Raw genomic sequence first — 14,624 nt, 5'->3', positions numbered from 1 at the left:
ATAGGAATAGTGGGAACCAATGACAGATTCACTAAAAAAGTCACTCAAGATATATAGGAGATACCTGTCAACAAGGAAACTTGAACCAGAGAGTGACAGCGAAGTTGAGATGTGATAACCGCTCTCTAGGTGTGGGTTAGGCAGTGTTTTTATTCTGTTACTGTTGATCTGGTTGAGAGTAGGTACAGGGTCAGGAAATTCACTTGACTCTTGTGCATGCAAGAGATACAGAATAGGTGCTCAAAAAAACCTTTGCCGAATCAATGAGTGAACTATAGAAATTTACCTACAACAAGTTCTAAGACAAAATCGCTAATCAAGGGGGGGAGTAATCAAATCATTCTTCACATTTAATTCTGTCACTAATTTTCTTATCAGGGCAACAACCTTATTTTACAGTTGAGGAAAGCAAGATTGGTCTGTTTTACTTAGGGTTACTGGGCATTTGCAAAACGAACAAAATGACAAAACTTCCGTTGCAATGACAACACCTAGCAATGAGGAAGCACTGCCAACAGCTTATGCACACGACCCCCAACTTACCAGATGTGAATAGGTTTTAAGCCAGATTGAAAGGCTAGTGGGAAATACTCAAGATGTTATCTCTGTCAGGAGACATGATTACATTTTTTGTTTTTCCTACATTTTCTGGGTAACCATGGATTACTTTGAAAATTAGAAAAAAAAAAAAGCCATAAAAAAAAAAAAAACTGTTGGTTCCAGTACTTACTTTTCTTTCATTTAGGTCCTGCTGGTGTGGTATAGGAGCAACCATCATTCATAGACCTAAACGAAGGGATCTTACGTGGCCCTATGAGTCTTTTCCAAGAGACCATGCAATGATTTTCTCGATTCAGGATAGGTTGTGGATAGTAACCACACCCTCTATTTTACATTACTGAAAGAAAATATTTTCTAAACTGTAAAAAGTCCTTGGCTTTCTATCTTAGAAAGCGCATGAAGAAACTGCCAGATCTCTTTTTGCTGTTATTCACAAACTATTTGAAAATGATAAACTTAATGGACAAAGGGTTGTATGTAGCAAAAACCAGGCTCTAAGTGGAAAAAAGTAGTTAAAAATATTACATACTCGATATATTGTCAGTAGATGCAAACTCCAGGTTCTGAGGATGAGGAACAAGGAAGCGTAGGTTTGAGGAAAATCCAATTCAAAAAGATAATGAATTTGTTTGCATCTTGATTTCTGCATATGTATTTGCTTTTATTAATTATTACTAGATTAGTTACATAGAAAAAAATTTGAAAAGCAAACTTAAGAGGTTCAATTTTTTTTTTTTTTTTTGTGGTATTGGGGATTGAACCCAGGGCCTTGTGCTTGCAAGGCAAGCACTCTACTGACTGAGCTATCTCCCCAGCCTGAGGTTCAAAACTTTTGATCTGGGCAGTTAATTTACTTTTTTTCCCCCTTCTTTTTAAAGGAAAATTATACTTGAGAATTATGCAGATAACATTTGGAAAGTTTTAAAATGACGCACACTATAGTCATTCATGCTTTTTCAAAATACCACACAAACCAACAGCTACAATGCTTTTTATTTTTAACAAAAAGGATGTAAAGAGGGTGAGAAAAATAGGGGAGAGTTAAGATAGGATGTAAAGTGTGATGTGTCTCCAGACACTATCCATCTCTGCCTGCCCCACACCCAAAAGTTATTAAATAATTTAAAGGACACCACTTACAGTACCAGAACAGCATTAAAATAATTGTTTTTATCAGGGTCCAAAAATACAGTGATTATGAATGTGCCGTGACCAGTTACGGAATTTTACAGGCAACAACTAGAGTCAGCAGTCCAACGGCGTGCACAGTGCCTTCAATTAATGCACTTGAGCATAATTACATTTCTGGCAGGGTCCACACCCCCAAGAAAAGGCAAAGCTAAGCATTTCATTTCTACATTCCAAACTCTGGAATCAGAGCCCAGTTTAAAAGAATAGTCACAGTGGATAAGAGATGCATATAAAAAATACAAGGTGTTCCTTTCAAATCAGAGGGGTTGTGGGACTACATTCATCTCTTTTACAAAATGCTATTTAAAAAAGGACAGAGAATCCAGTTCGTGTTATGCTACAGACTTAGGAAGTATATTGCGTGTTTTGGTAGTCTTCAGGCTGCCTTTCATCTCCCCACGTAGCCCCAGGTTCCTTTAGCATGACACGTGAGTCCTGATTAAACATAAAAATGCGCTTGCATCTCTTGGCAGACTTCAGAGCCTGCAGACCATATATTCTTCCATCAATGACCACAGTTTTTCCTCTAGCTTTGTACACCTATTCTTGTATAACAGTGCATGGCACGAATGTACAAGAAAATACTGGTTTTAGTCTATACAGTTTCTATAATTATGGAGTAAAATAAGTTAACTTTTCTAATGAGAATAGCTGACGGGCAGCATACATCTTTATTTTACAGTTTAAAGTCTCTGCAGGCATCTACTTTGGTTAGTTATCAACAATCGTAACATAAGCACTGATCAGAGAACTGAGCAGCATTCCAATAACGTTAACAGATATATTATTTCTTTTCGAAATACTGGGAGGGCCCAGTTTTAAAATATTATTAAAATGTTCTAACATTTACACACTATGAAGAGTTAGATCTAATAAAATAAAATTTCTTCAAAAATAATCTTGCAGTGCTCTTTTAGGCATGCTCTGAGACATTATCACCAGACATCCACACCTTGAAAATATGACTATCACATATCCATACATCCCAACTCACACACACATAATTCCTTACACAGACCATAGAAACAAAACACCCCAAACCCTTATCCCATAAATTGAGGGGAAAAAAAAATCCCAAAAAACAAAAAACAATGGTTTTTGCAAATAAGTCTGTATATCGGTCTGGATGTTCATGTAGGATGATTAAGCATCAACTGTAGGTGATGTCGATGGCTGCTAGAAATCCAAGTAGCTTTGCAGGTCTTCGGCTAAAATGAACCAGCCTTGATTTCAGCCTCATTTCACCTGCTTTCTGATGTCTCAGTATTAGAGGCCATTATTGCAAACATTCTTGGAATTCTTTTCTTTCTCCAGAAAGCAATGTATTTGTATGCATCACTTTTAGCCCTTTTCTTTTCACATAGGTTAAATAATTTAAAAAATTCCTTCTTCATACAGTTATTGTGGGAGGTATTGGCAGCTGTTAGATTTTCTTGTCCTTCAGATACAGTTTGACATTAGTTACATTACAACTGTAGATGCTGCCAGGAAAGTTATCAGTGAATCACAAGGGTTCATAAAAGGTGCTTGGTTAATATTCTTAATCATCAATTTAGTTTCTCTCCAAAATGCTTGAAGTTTCTCAGAATCCAGTGCTCACCATATTTCCAATGGGTTTGGCCTGTGCTAGAAGTTGGTATGACTGCACCATGCGTAGAGACTCTCTTATCTCCAGATTAAGCTCCATCAATTTGTAGTTGGCTTCTGACATGTCCAGGTTGGAGCCTATAACTGCAAAGCTGCCCGTCTGACCAAGGGTCTGGTGATGGAAATAGATGTGTAATAGTGTCTGCACAGGGTCATCCTCACAGCTGCCAAAGATGTCATTGGGCCAGAGAGATCTGAAAATACACATTGGTTTTTTAAGTTCTGAGATGTAAGCAATTGTTAGTTAAGATTAACTACATTTTAAGTTAATACTGACATATCACCACAAAATTCCCTGGTGAATAACCTGTGTCCATAGTACTGGGGACTGAATTCAGGGACACTCTACCACTAAGCCACATCGTCACCCCCTTTAAACTTTTTATTGAGGCAGGGTTTCCCTAAATTGCTGAGGCTGGCTTTGAACTTGCAATCCTCCTTCCTCAGCCTCCTGAGTTGCTGAGATTACAGGTGTGCACTACCATGCCCAATGCCTGGTCCAATGAACTGTTTTAATGTTTGAGCAAATATATTACTCAAAGTATCACCTGAGGGTGAGAGAAATCTGAAATTGGTATCATTTCAGTGATAACTACTGAAAATAAAGGTGTAGTTTCTTTCACGAAGACATGCTATTGAAATATCAAACCGAGAACCAAAACAAACTTGGTAAATTTTTCAGTCCAGTTACACAAAGGCAACTTAAGTTCTTTCACATTTTACCTGAAAGCTTTGACTTGTGCTACAGCTGATATAAATTCCTTATTTTTCAAAGTTTCAATTAGAGAATGAATGGCAGTTTCTATAGTGGTTTGTGCAGCTTTGGAAATGTCAATTTCTTCATTTTCAGAAGCAGCCTCAGCTTCTTTGAGGATACTTTCCAGTTGAGCAAGTTCCTCTGACATGTTGATGACCTAAAACAAATGCACCTTTAGGGATTCATTCCCATAGTAACACAAAGCATTTAACTGGTTGTGAGGAGACACCTGATGATGGAAGCGTTTTTTTCTCATTTGTTAAACTTGGAAGTAAGTTTCAAGTTGTCTGTTCAGTAGGAATAAATAATCTCTGCTACAGAATAGCCTTTAAAAATTATTGACAAAGCAGCAAGGAGCTGTAACTGACAGAATGATTTTAACATGTGATTACATATTACATTTTGGGTAGTAGAAAACATTTATGGGGGAAGATCATGAAAAATTTGACAGTGAAGTTTTTATAAAGTACCCTGGTTAAACTTTTAAAGCATGAACATATATATGTACACACATTTTCAGGGATTTAACAATTAAAAAAAATCATTTCCCCAATAAGAGTTTTTGTATTAGCAGGTAAGGGAAAAAGAGAAGTCACTACCCATGAACCTATACATTAAAAATTTTCAACATTCCAGGTGTTTTTAACATGTTTTTTGTTGTATTCCCAGAACTAGAGAAACATTATATGGACAGGATGTTAGGGTAGTAGTTTCATCATACAATTTGATATTCACTGAAGTCATGTGCTTTACTTGACTTTTGATTACACACAATCTGTTTATACTTCAGAAACCTGTAAGGTCCTGAACCTCTGAAAACCAGTACCTGCTGTCTGATTCACTAATGTGTCCTGATGTAGTACATCATTAAAAAAAAAAATTCCTCAACTGAAGAAAATGATTCAAGGTAAGTGACTTTTTTAATGTTCACTAGCCTAACAAGTGTTATATATAATTTAGTGTTTTCTGGAATCAGTTATTAATGCTTAGGACAACTTAATATTTACCTCTGCTTCATTTTTTATTGTATTTACTTGATTGATAAGTTTACAGTAGGCTTGGAACAGAAGCAGCAATTGAAAATGCAATTTGTATAACCTTCGGCAGAGCTCCAGTTCCTAGAAATAGATAACAGTACATTAAATTTAGGTGGTATTTTTCATGTTTGACTATATAGCATATTTCCAATAAGAAAATTATAAATCATTATGTTAAAATTGTCTTGGCATTTATTTTTCTGCAGTAAGCAAGTTAATATGGTGTAAAGCTGATGACAGATGCTTTGAGGATGGGCATTAAAATAAAAACAAGAATCATTACTGGTTACTAATTCACTTTTCATATAAAGCACATTTTCACATTGGACAAATAGAATGTCAGAAGGAAATATATAGGATGGCTTAAAAAGGATTCACTATAATTTAAAGCTTTACATTCATAATGAAAGAATTTATAAATGCCTAGATTTTTGCCCCCATTGAGATGCAGATCTCAACTGGAGATGTAGATCTCATTACATTTATCCACAAGAGCTTGATAAAGCAAAGTGAAACTGGGTAACTTCTTACTTAGAAGAGTCTGTCTTTAAAATGAAGTCATGTTTTTAAAGAAAACCACTTGGTAATCTCATTGAGAGGAGACTATGAAATTAACATGTGCACTCTGATTTTTTAAATTAAAAAAAATTTAAAGGGAGATATGTTAGTTATAGATGAAGAAAAAGGCAACTGCTAGTTGTACATATCATAAAATCTCATTTTATCAAATCAACATTTCATGGATTAAGGCTATCAAAATTGAAACACACACTACTTTTAAAGTAGTCCATGACAAAACATTGCTAGGTCACAAAAGGACAATGGCAGATGAAAACCAGTTTGTCTGGACAAGGGTAAGTAGTCTATAAATCAAGACAGGTCACTTACTGCTAGAATTTCCATTTGCTAAGCAAGAAGGTGATCGGGTCACAAAAAATACAAAGAAAGAAAAAGACCAAGAATTAGTGTAAGAATCATTTTAATTAGGGTCACAGATGTCCCAGGCAAACCGAAGAACATATTCACACCCCAAAGAAAATTGTTATTTCCAGAATAGAACTTTCTAGACATTTATCACAACAATCCAGGGTGCTTATTTAAAATTCTTTGCCAACTAACTGAAAAATTTAGGCAATGGTTTATTTCTGTGTAGAAAATATAAAGAATCAAATAGAACTAATGTGTTGTTGAGAAACTTGACTACTAGATTCTAGGTTTTTATAGCCTTTCCAAAAAACCCCAAACAAAAACCAACTGTAATAAAACTTCCATTAGTAAAGTGAAAAACGTAGTTAGAAAATAAGCAAATGAATTATTTTTTCAGGAGTGAACTGGCTTATAATCTCACATAATAATCTTACTTAATAAATACTCACCCATGAGGAGATGATCTCTGGAGAGGCTCATTCTAGGCTTCCTACTGTTTAATGTCTAATTAGGTCCTAGGTTCCCTCTATTGGTGCTGAGCCACAGGGCAGAATATCAAAAGCAGATGTGTTTTACATTGCATTCCAAATGTAATTTAGAAAGTTTCAGAAATTGGACCTAACTAGGTTTGAATCAAAGGAGATAATGTATGTAAAACACATAGTGAAAAGTTTTAATTTATGATCTTAAAAATTATTACATTAAAATATCGATAGCAACTTGGAAGTATTCTCATTAAGAATGACTTCTCATTAAAATAGCAGTTATCATTGTGTAAATGTAGCTTCTAAAAGTCATTCTTTAAGCCTGCTTTTATAAATAGTTCCCGCTGAAGGATTGTTTATATAACATTTATTCCTCATGATTTAGAGAGGATTCACTAAGCAAAGGTGAACTTTAGCTCCATTCTGCTTACCATAAATTATTTGGCTAGTCACATTCTGTAAACATTAGCTGAGTACAATCCAATGTCAGGCACTTCAGCTGGAGGTTATATTTGAGGTTTTATTTCATATAATTTATATTAAAATACAAGAGAACTGGCTCAACATGTACATATCTGTAGCCTCTACTTTGAGATATAATGGAAAACAAATCAGAGCCTGTGACCACAATGATAAGAAATAGCATGAATGTCATTCCACAGCTCTGAATTATCAAACATTAGTCTATGCTAAAAGGATGACCCTATATATTTATGGTTAAATTGCTGCTTTTAAATACATTGAAATTTGCATGTACATTCTCTTCATTAAGTAATTCAATAAATATTGATCACTTATTTTGCAAAAGATAGCACTGGCACACAGAGAGCAGATTAAGTTGTATAAAAAGGGTCTTGCATCCATAAGGACTTCAAATTAGAGAAAATCATTATTTATCCAGGCAGAAATTCACCCTTAGAAAGGCTAATATGGATGTTTATCATGTTACTTTTAGGTTTGCTTTCCTGACCAGAAAATTTATTTGCAGAATACTAATGCAGAACAATTTTTTATTTTTTTCTTAAAGGCAGATGCAACTAAAAGCCAACCTGGACTGTCCAGATAGCCATCAGGCTTATCTAGGGAATGTTATTAAGCTTCAGTCATAAGCTGGCCGTTCAGTTTTATTAAAGTGAATTTTTCATTACTAAGTCAATATTTCACCGAACATAGCTTTAACAAAGATTGTTCTGATATCCAAAATGAAAAGGTCTACAAATATTCTGTATTTTTAGGAGTAGTGAGGACATTTGATCACACATTGTTTTACCTGATACAGAAATGCAGCAAAAACAAGGGTAAGAGACTGACCTGTGCATCTGTGTTTATCCTATAAGTGTCGTCTTTGGCACCAAATGTCCTCTTACAATTGTCTAACCACTAAAGAAACAAAAAACAGTAAATTTTATTACTGTAAATGCATAATCCGCAGCAGAACTGGTAACATGACAACCTGTCCAAATAAAACAACACATCTGAAGGTAACTCAAGGTTCTAGGCTTGGTGGTGAACGCAGACTTTCATCTCCATTGGAGGCTAATCATTTATATGGGACAAACAAAAGCAGGATACTTTTAACAAGATGGGTGCACCTGTGAGTTTTTTAGTGAAAGCCCAATGAACAGCCTTTTATTCTAGGAACCGACTCTGCTCCCTTTCAGTAAAGAAGATTCTTCATTTTGTAGTTTTATTGGAAATCTTCAAAACCTGTACCTGACCTTTGTCTAATACAAGCTGGGAAATGAAAGGTTTGTTTTCCCTCTGGTCCGTTTAATAAAGGCAACTTAGAATTAACCAAGTCTGCTTACCAGAAGTGTAATTCTCTGAAAGCTGGTGTCAGTTCTAATCAGTGAAACAGAAACCAAAATCCATTTAAATCTTGTTTTTATTTCTTTTTCTTTTCTGTCTTTTTGGATAGTAATGAATAACAAACGTTCTTTCCAAAGAATATTGGATGTAGAAGCCATATGTTTTTCTTTACCTAGGGGCTCTTCTTAAAGTTGATAATAATTTAAAGTACATCTTCTTCGTCAAATAAAAATAACAGCATTGTGGTAGAGCAGAAAAGAATACTGGAGCCATAGAATTTCCAAAGTGAAGTGAAAGCTAAGAGCTTTCAAGTTTAGCTCCTAGGTTTTGAAAATCTGATACTGTCAGCTCTTTGGATGTCCTAGTTTGTGTGTGTGTGTGTGTGTGTGTGTGTGTGTGTGTGTGTGTGTGTGTGATATTAAGCATAATAAAACTAATATATGTAAGATATCATTAGGGCTTTGAAGAAAAACTGGCTACATTAAGTAGACACGGAAAACATTTTAGTATTAGACATTTAAGATTCTCAATTGTCACTTAATGTGCTACCTATAAAAAATTAAAAATAGACATGTCAGTTATTTCAAAGACAATCTCTTTGACCTTATGTTCCTTTTTTCCAGTCATTCAGACTCCACTGGCCCTAAGGCTCTCTGCTTGACAGCATAGCTGAAGAAAAACATGTTAAGCTTTTCTGGTGAGAGATGGCCAGTGACAGTCATCAAAAGCTATCAACAGATTTCTTTATCAGCAAAATTCAGCTACCATCTATCATGGAATTTGTGTATTAATCTTGGTTCGTATAAAATGTTGAAAGGGTCATACACTGAATTATCACTACTGTGGCCCGGTTTGTCCAAGTATACAAATACATTGGAAAAAAATAATCAGTTGAAAATTTAATGATTTATCCTATTTTTATAAATGATTCATACTTATTGCTATAGCATTTTGGGGCATACTATTCACTGTAGTTATTTGATTTTCAACGTGTTAAAAGATAAGCACCAACAATATAGCCCCGGGCTGCACATGGCCCACACGGCACAGGCACACATACAAACGTAGAGTGTGTGAATAGAGAACACACTCCAGTGACCATCTGACTGGTGTTCCTGTCATGTTATTTTCTTACTCAAGGCTTAAATGAAGGTTAAAATTTATAGCAACTGGTAAGGAGGTTCCCTTTCTGGGGGTGTGGAGCTGGAGAGGCATGAGTCGGGGAAGTCATAATTTTGAGATTCTACCATGATTTCCAGAGTAGTCAATGATTTGTGAAGACATTAAAGGCATAACCATATAGGAAAAATTAAAATTTCTGGTCATCAAAAGAGCTCAGTGCAAGTACTAGCCACAGAAGAAGAAAAAAAAAAATCTGCAATGCATTTATCAAAAAACAAAAACAAAAAACCACAAAACTTATGTTCTGAATAAAGAGCTCCTACAAATAACCAGGAAAAGCATAGTTTGCAAAATATATAAATGAAGATATCTACATGAAAGCGTTTAACTTTAGTCATCAGGAAATGCAAGAAAATGAGATATTACCACACCACCACCAGAATGACTAAACATTTTAAAAATTGACAATACCTAGTGATGGCAAAGGTATGAAGCAATGGAAATTCTGTACATACTTCTGATGGGACTGTAAATTGATACAATAACCTCTTTTGGAAAACTGCCTGGTAGAATCTACTAAGGTCAAACACATGTATGACCTAGCAATTCCACTTTTAGCAGATAGGTGAACATTCATATGCAAAAGATCTGTGTAAGAAAGTACACAGCAGTACTATTTGTAATATGATCAGATCTTGCCTGATAATTTCCTGATGCTGAAAGCCCTTGCCTTTTCTCCTGTCATTATTCTTTCTAAATATAAGATGGCTTTCCCCTTACAAAAAGAGCCTCAATATAAGTATTTGCTTTCCCTGAAATAATCCCCCATTCCAAAATTTAATTGTCCAAAGTCCAAGGTCATGTCCCCATTCTACAAAGTTTTTCTGTTGGCCCAAAATAACCTTTCTTTGAAAATCATAGTGTATAATAGTTTTCTTTAGACCTATCTGTCCTTAGGAAGACTTTCATTAACAACATTTTTATTTGTAGCCATAACTTACGTGACAGACACTTTCCTTACTAATTATGGCTTATCTGAAAAACTTGGTACCAGAAGTGTGTTGGATTTTGGAATAGTTGCAATACAATGAGACATTTGGGAATGTGACTCAAGCGTAAATGTCAAATTCATTTCTGTTTCATATGTAGCTTATGCACACAGCCTAAAGGTAATTTTGTATAATACTTTTCATAATTTTCTGCATGAAACAAAGTTTGCGTATGCTGAACTATCAGAAAGCAAGGGTGTTATTCTCAGCCACCACACAGAGAACCTGTGGTGGTTTGGTATCAACAGACTCTCAACTTATATGCTTCTGATAATCACTTACAATGTTTTGACTGTGACCCGTCACAGGTCTGGTGTGCAATTTTCCATTGTGGCAACATGTTTTAGTGCTCAAAAACTTTCAGATTTTGAAGCATTTTGAATTTCAGACTTTTGGATTAGGGGTGCTCAACCTATATTAATGTATAGTATGTGTGCTTTATGTTCCTATCTAGACAATCTAAAACAATAACCAAGTTTTATACTTCATTTTTCATAGGTCTTTACACATGACATGCATTTAACACTTACTGATGAAAGAACTGTCTATTTTAGAAAAAAGTCTCTACTGTGTACAGTTTGTCTGAAAAAGACATTTTTTTCTTCTTTTCTGCATTTGCCAGTAGAAAATATACTGGGTTTACTCTCAGGCGACTGAGCTACTCTGTTTTTCAATGCCAGACTGGAAGTGAAGTAGTACCATTTCTTAGCGGGTGTTATCTGTAATCCACGACATGCTTGTTTCCCCCTTTGTTGGCCCAGGGACACACATACATCATGGGAAAAGATCACAGTTTTGTCAGAGGTTGCAGATTTCCTGGATCACAAGACCATAACACTGAGAAATAGTTTCTATTTCCCCACCTGTAATGTTGACAGCAGCTGTGTGGTTTCCACGCAGCTTTTTAGAAACCTATTGGGTTTTCAATGTGCAGGCTCTTAGAGGGTCAGTTTTCAAAAGCCCAAATCAGGAATTCACTGTGCAGAGAGGAGAGCGTTCACAGGAGCACCTCCCATTCCCAGCACTGACAGGCCCATACTAAGAGGTCGTCTTTCCTGTCTGGGCAAATCCTGTCAGGTGAACACTTCCAGTAGCACAAGCAAATGGATTTTTTTTTTTTTTTTTTTTTTTTTTTGACATGTTAAAAGGAGACTGACCTGCTCAGCTGCTTCTCTTTTGGCATTGTATGTATCCAGGTGTTCTTGCAACTCCAGAACACTGAACTTGAGTGTCTCTAGCAAACCACATGACATTAGCTGTCAAATCAGAAACACAGCAAACCAGGTTATCATTCCCAATCAGTCACAAGACTGTCAACTTTTGGGTCATGGACTATCGGGTGGGTGTTAGATACTCCCTTACTACACTGTCTCTGTCTAAGGGACACTGAAACAGGAGTGCAGTGGGACTGGAGGGCTGGCAAGAAATGGCATGACAGACCAGTACACATCTCAAAGGCGCCAACCTTGAAGGACTTTAACCCTTATTCCTTTACCTGTGTTGTTATATAATCATAAGTGGGCTTGGCAACAGGTCAGGGCAAGACCAGGGGGCTCTGGATATTCCACTTGGGAAGGTCTGGCCGCTTACTACCTGTTTCTATTCCAGAATCCAGAGAGCACACATCTCTAGGGTGGGACACTCTTCAGCTTATTTTTTTGTAGTGCTGGGAATTGAACCCAGGGCTCAGCACATGCTAGGCAAGTGCTCAGCCACTGAGAGGCACCCCCAGCCCTGGGGCAGGACTCTCCAGCGCTCCCATGAGGACTCTGGGGAGAGGCGAAGGTAGACAGGGGTGGGAACCAGGGACTCGCAGAGCACTGCATCTAATACACTGGAACCGTGCATTGCCAGATATTTATAATTGTTGAAAATATGAACTTTGACACTTTAAAATTTCAAATTACATTTGAAAAAGAATGATAACTCAATGAGACTATTTAAATAGGCTACATAATAAGCCTGCATATAAAAACTTACAGTTTCAGCATCCACAAAGACTGTCGGGCATTCTGAACACATCATCATCACTTCCAGAGAACTTTTAAATTTGGTACCAATGCGCTGCAGACTCTCACCAAGAAAGCCGACTGCGTCATTAGTTAGTTCTCCAAATTTTCTTTGAATTGTCTATGGCAAAAAGCACAAGAAAAAAGTTTAATATTTTTGTTAAGAGGCCTTTTTTCACTTTAAAGCAGTATAATTTATAATTAGGGCAAACTTCTATTTTAAAATGATTGTAGTGATGTATAGAATTCTAGTACTGATTTACAAATCCATGTTTTATATATTTTTTAAATTGTAAACAAATGAGGTCCATCTTGTTTCTCTGTACATGAAGTAGAGGCATACCATTTGTGTAATCATACATTTACATAGGGTAATGGCGTTTGATTCATTCTGTTATTTTTTCCTCCCCCCCACCCCTCTTTTCCATCTATACAGTCCCTCCTTCCTCTATTCTTGTGTTTTATATATTTCTTCAGGAAATATATTAACTTCTAAAAATGATCAAAGACTTACAAAGTGGAATAACTGAAAATTAATGACACATGCTATCCATTCCCCTGTTCCTGAGACAGCTACATTCTAAGGACAATCCTAAGCCTTCACATGTCTGAGGAATTAGCTCTTCTAAAGTCAAGTTCTACCTCAAAGAAACTTTTGGTAAATGTAGCTTATGAGCCTTGGCTTTGGGCTGCCATATCACTTAACTTTAATTAAAGTTATAAAATGCATTAAGGGTAGTATCTTTTTAGAAGTCAAGAATATTTATTCACGTAAAACAACCCAAGAATTACCCAAGGTAATGAATTAAGACTGTATTAAGAGTTGTATAGTTATCATGCAGATAGTTAATGTGTACTATTGGGTGGCATTAGGATTTAAAAAAAAAAAAGTAAGATGCAGTTTTAGGCATTGGGAAATAATGCCACTGTTAAGGAAATAATATATATAGAAAACCAAGCAGCAAAGCAGTGAGTACATAATTAAATAGATGCTCCTGTTAATGGGCACTTAAGAACATCTGGATGGGGAAGCTGGAGTGGCTGGGAAAACTTCAGAGATGGGGCTGGGGATGTGGCTCAGTGGTAGAGCATCTGCCTGGCATGCATGAGGCCCTGGATTTGATGCCCAGCCCTGGGGCAGGGTGAGTAAGAAAACTGCAGGGATGCGGTCCTTCCAAGGGTCTTCCAAGATGAGCCAAGTTTGTGGAGATAGTGAGGGCAGATGGTAGATAGTTCAGAGGACAATGACAACTAGTGGCATTTCTCTCTGCCTTACTTTCCCTCTCACAGAAAGCTAAAAATCTATACACGTTCCATAGTGGTGGTGTACGTATTCTTAGGAAAAGCCTTTTAGCAGAGTGCCCTGCATGCAGTGAGTCTGCAATAAATGAAGGCAACCTTAATAGCTAAAATTGGCAAGCTCCCCACGGTGATGAAAGTTACAATTCATTTAACATTGATCAGATGCTTTGTGATACTGACTGCAAGCTCCTTGAAGGCAGGGGCTATGCTTTCATTTCTCTGGTGTCTGTGATGGCACACGGCATACTGCAGAAACTGCTCAGATGCTGTGTTGAAGTTTTTTTTTTTTTTTTGACTGCCTAAGGGGACATATCTATACTAATAATTATGTAATATACCAGCAGTACTATAATATCACCCTACCAGTCTAACTAATAACCACTAGCTTACAAAAAAAAATTTTTTAAAGTCAAAGACAGTGGAAGAAATCTGACCTAACTTTCCTACGTATATACATGAATATGCCACAGTGAATCTCACCATCATGTACTTCCACAAGACACGACTTACAAAAGACCCCCAAAACTATAAATAAATAGAGAGATCAGTAGAGGAGAGGGAAGGAAACGGGGGGGGGGGGGGGAGGAAGGAAGGGCAAGGGGAAGGAAGGGGGAATGAATGAGAACAAAGTATACTCCTTGTTTTTATAATCATGTCAAAATGAATCCTATTTGTATAACTAGAAAAGAACCAATTAAAAAAACAAGTCCAGCAGGAACATTAAAATT

The 14,624-nt window shown here is 36.4% G+C and overlaps 1 protein-coding gene across 9 annotated transcripts in view; it reads right to left on the bottom strand.

The window, feature by feature from the left end:
- Positions 1 to 1,537: 1,537 nt before the first annotated feature.
- Positions 1,538 to 14,624, bottom strand: part of FRYL (FRY like transcription coactivator) — a 229,751-nt gene continuing 216,664 nt past the window's right edge. For 7 of the 9 annotated variants that reach the window (XM_079153910.1, XM_079153909.1, XM_079153911.1 and 4 more), the window contains 7 exons: positions 12,566 to 12,715; positions 11,743 to 11,841; positions 7,917 to 7,985; positions 6,082 to 6,099; positions 5,164 to 5,274; positions 4,123 to 4,313; positions 1,538 to 3,593 (listed from right to left, as the gene is read on the bottom strand). In XM_079153910.1, coding sequence (XP_079010036.1) covers positions 3,335 to 3,593; positions 4,123 to 4,313; positions 5,164 to 5,274; positions 6,082 to 6,099; positions 7,917 to 7,985; positions 11,743 to 11,841; positions 12,566 to 12,715 — 897 coding nt within the window. In that variant the 3' untranslated portion in view covers positions 1,538 to 3,334. The remainder of the gene's footprint in view (positions 3,594 to 4,122; positions 4,314 to 5,163; positions 5,275 to 6,081; positions 6,100 to 7,916; positions 7,986 to 11,742; positions 11,842 to 12,565; positions 12,716 to 14,624) is intronic. The other 2 variants (XM_079153913.1, XM_079153916.1) reach the window with 1 other exon arrangement.

This window comes from Sciurus vulgaris (assembly GCF_902686455.1).
Source record: "Sciurus vulgaris genome assembly, chromosome: 9".
In the NCBI taxonomy this organism is placed as follows: domain Eukaryota; kingdom Metazoa; phylum Chordata; class Mammalia; order Rodentia; family Sciuridae; genus Sciurus; species Sciurus vulgaris.
This window is presented reverse-complemented; position numbering and strand designations above follow the sequence as displayed.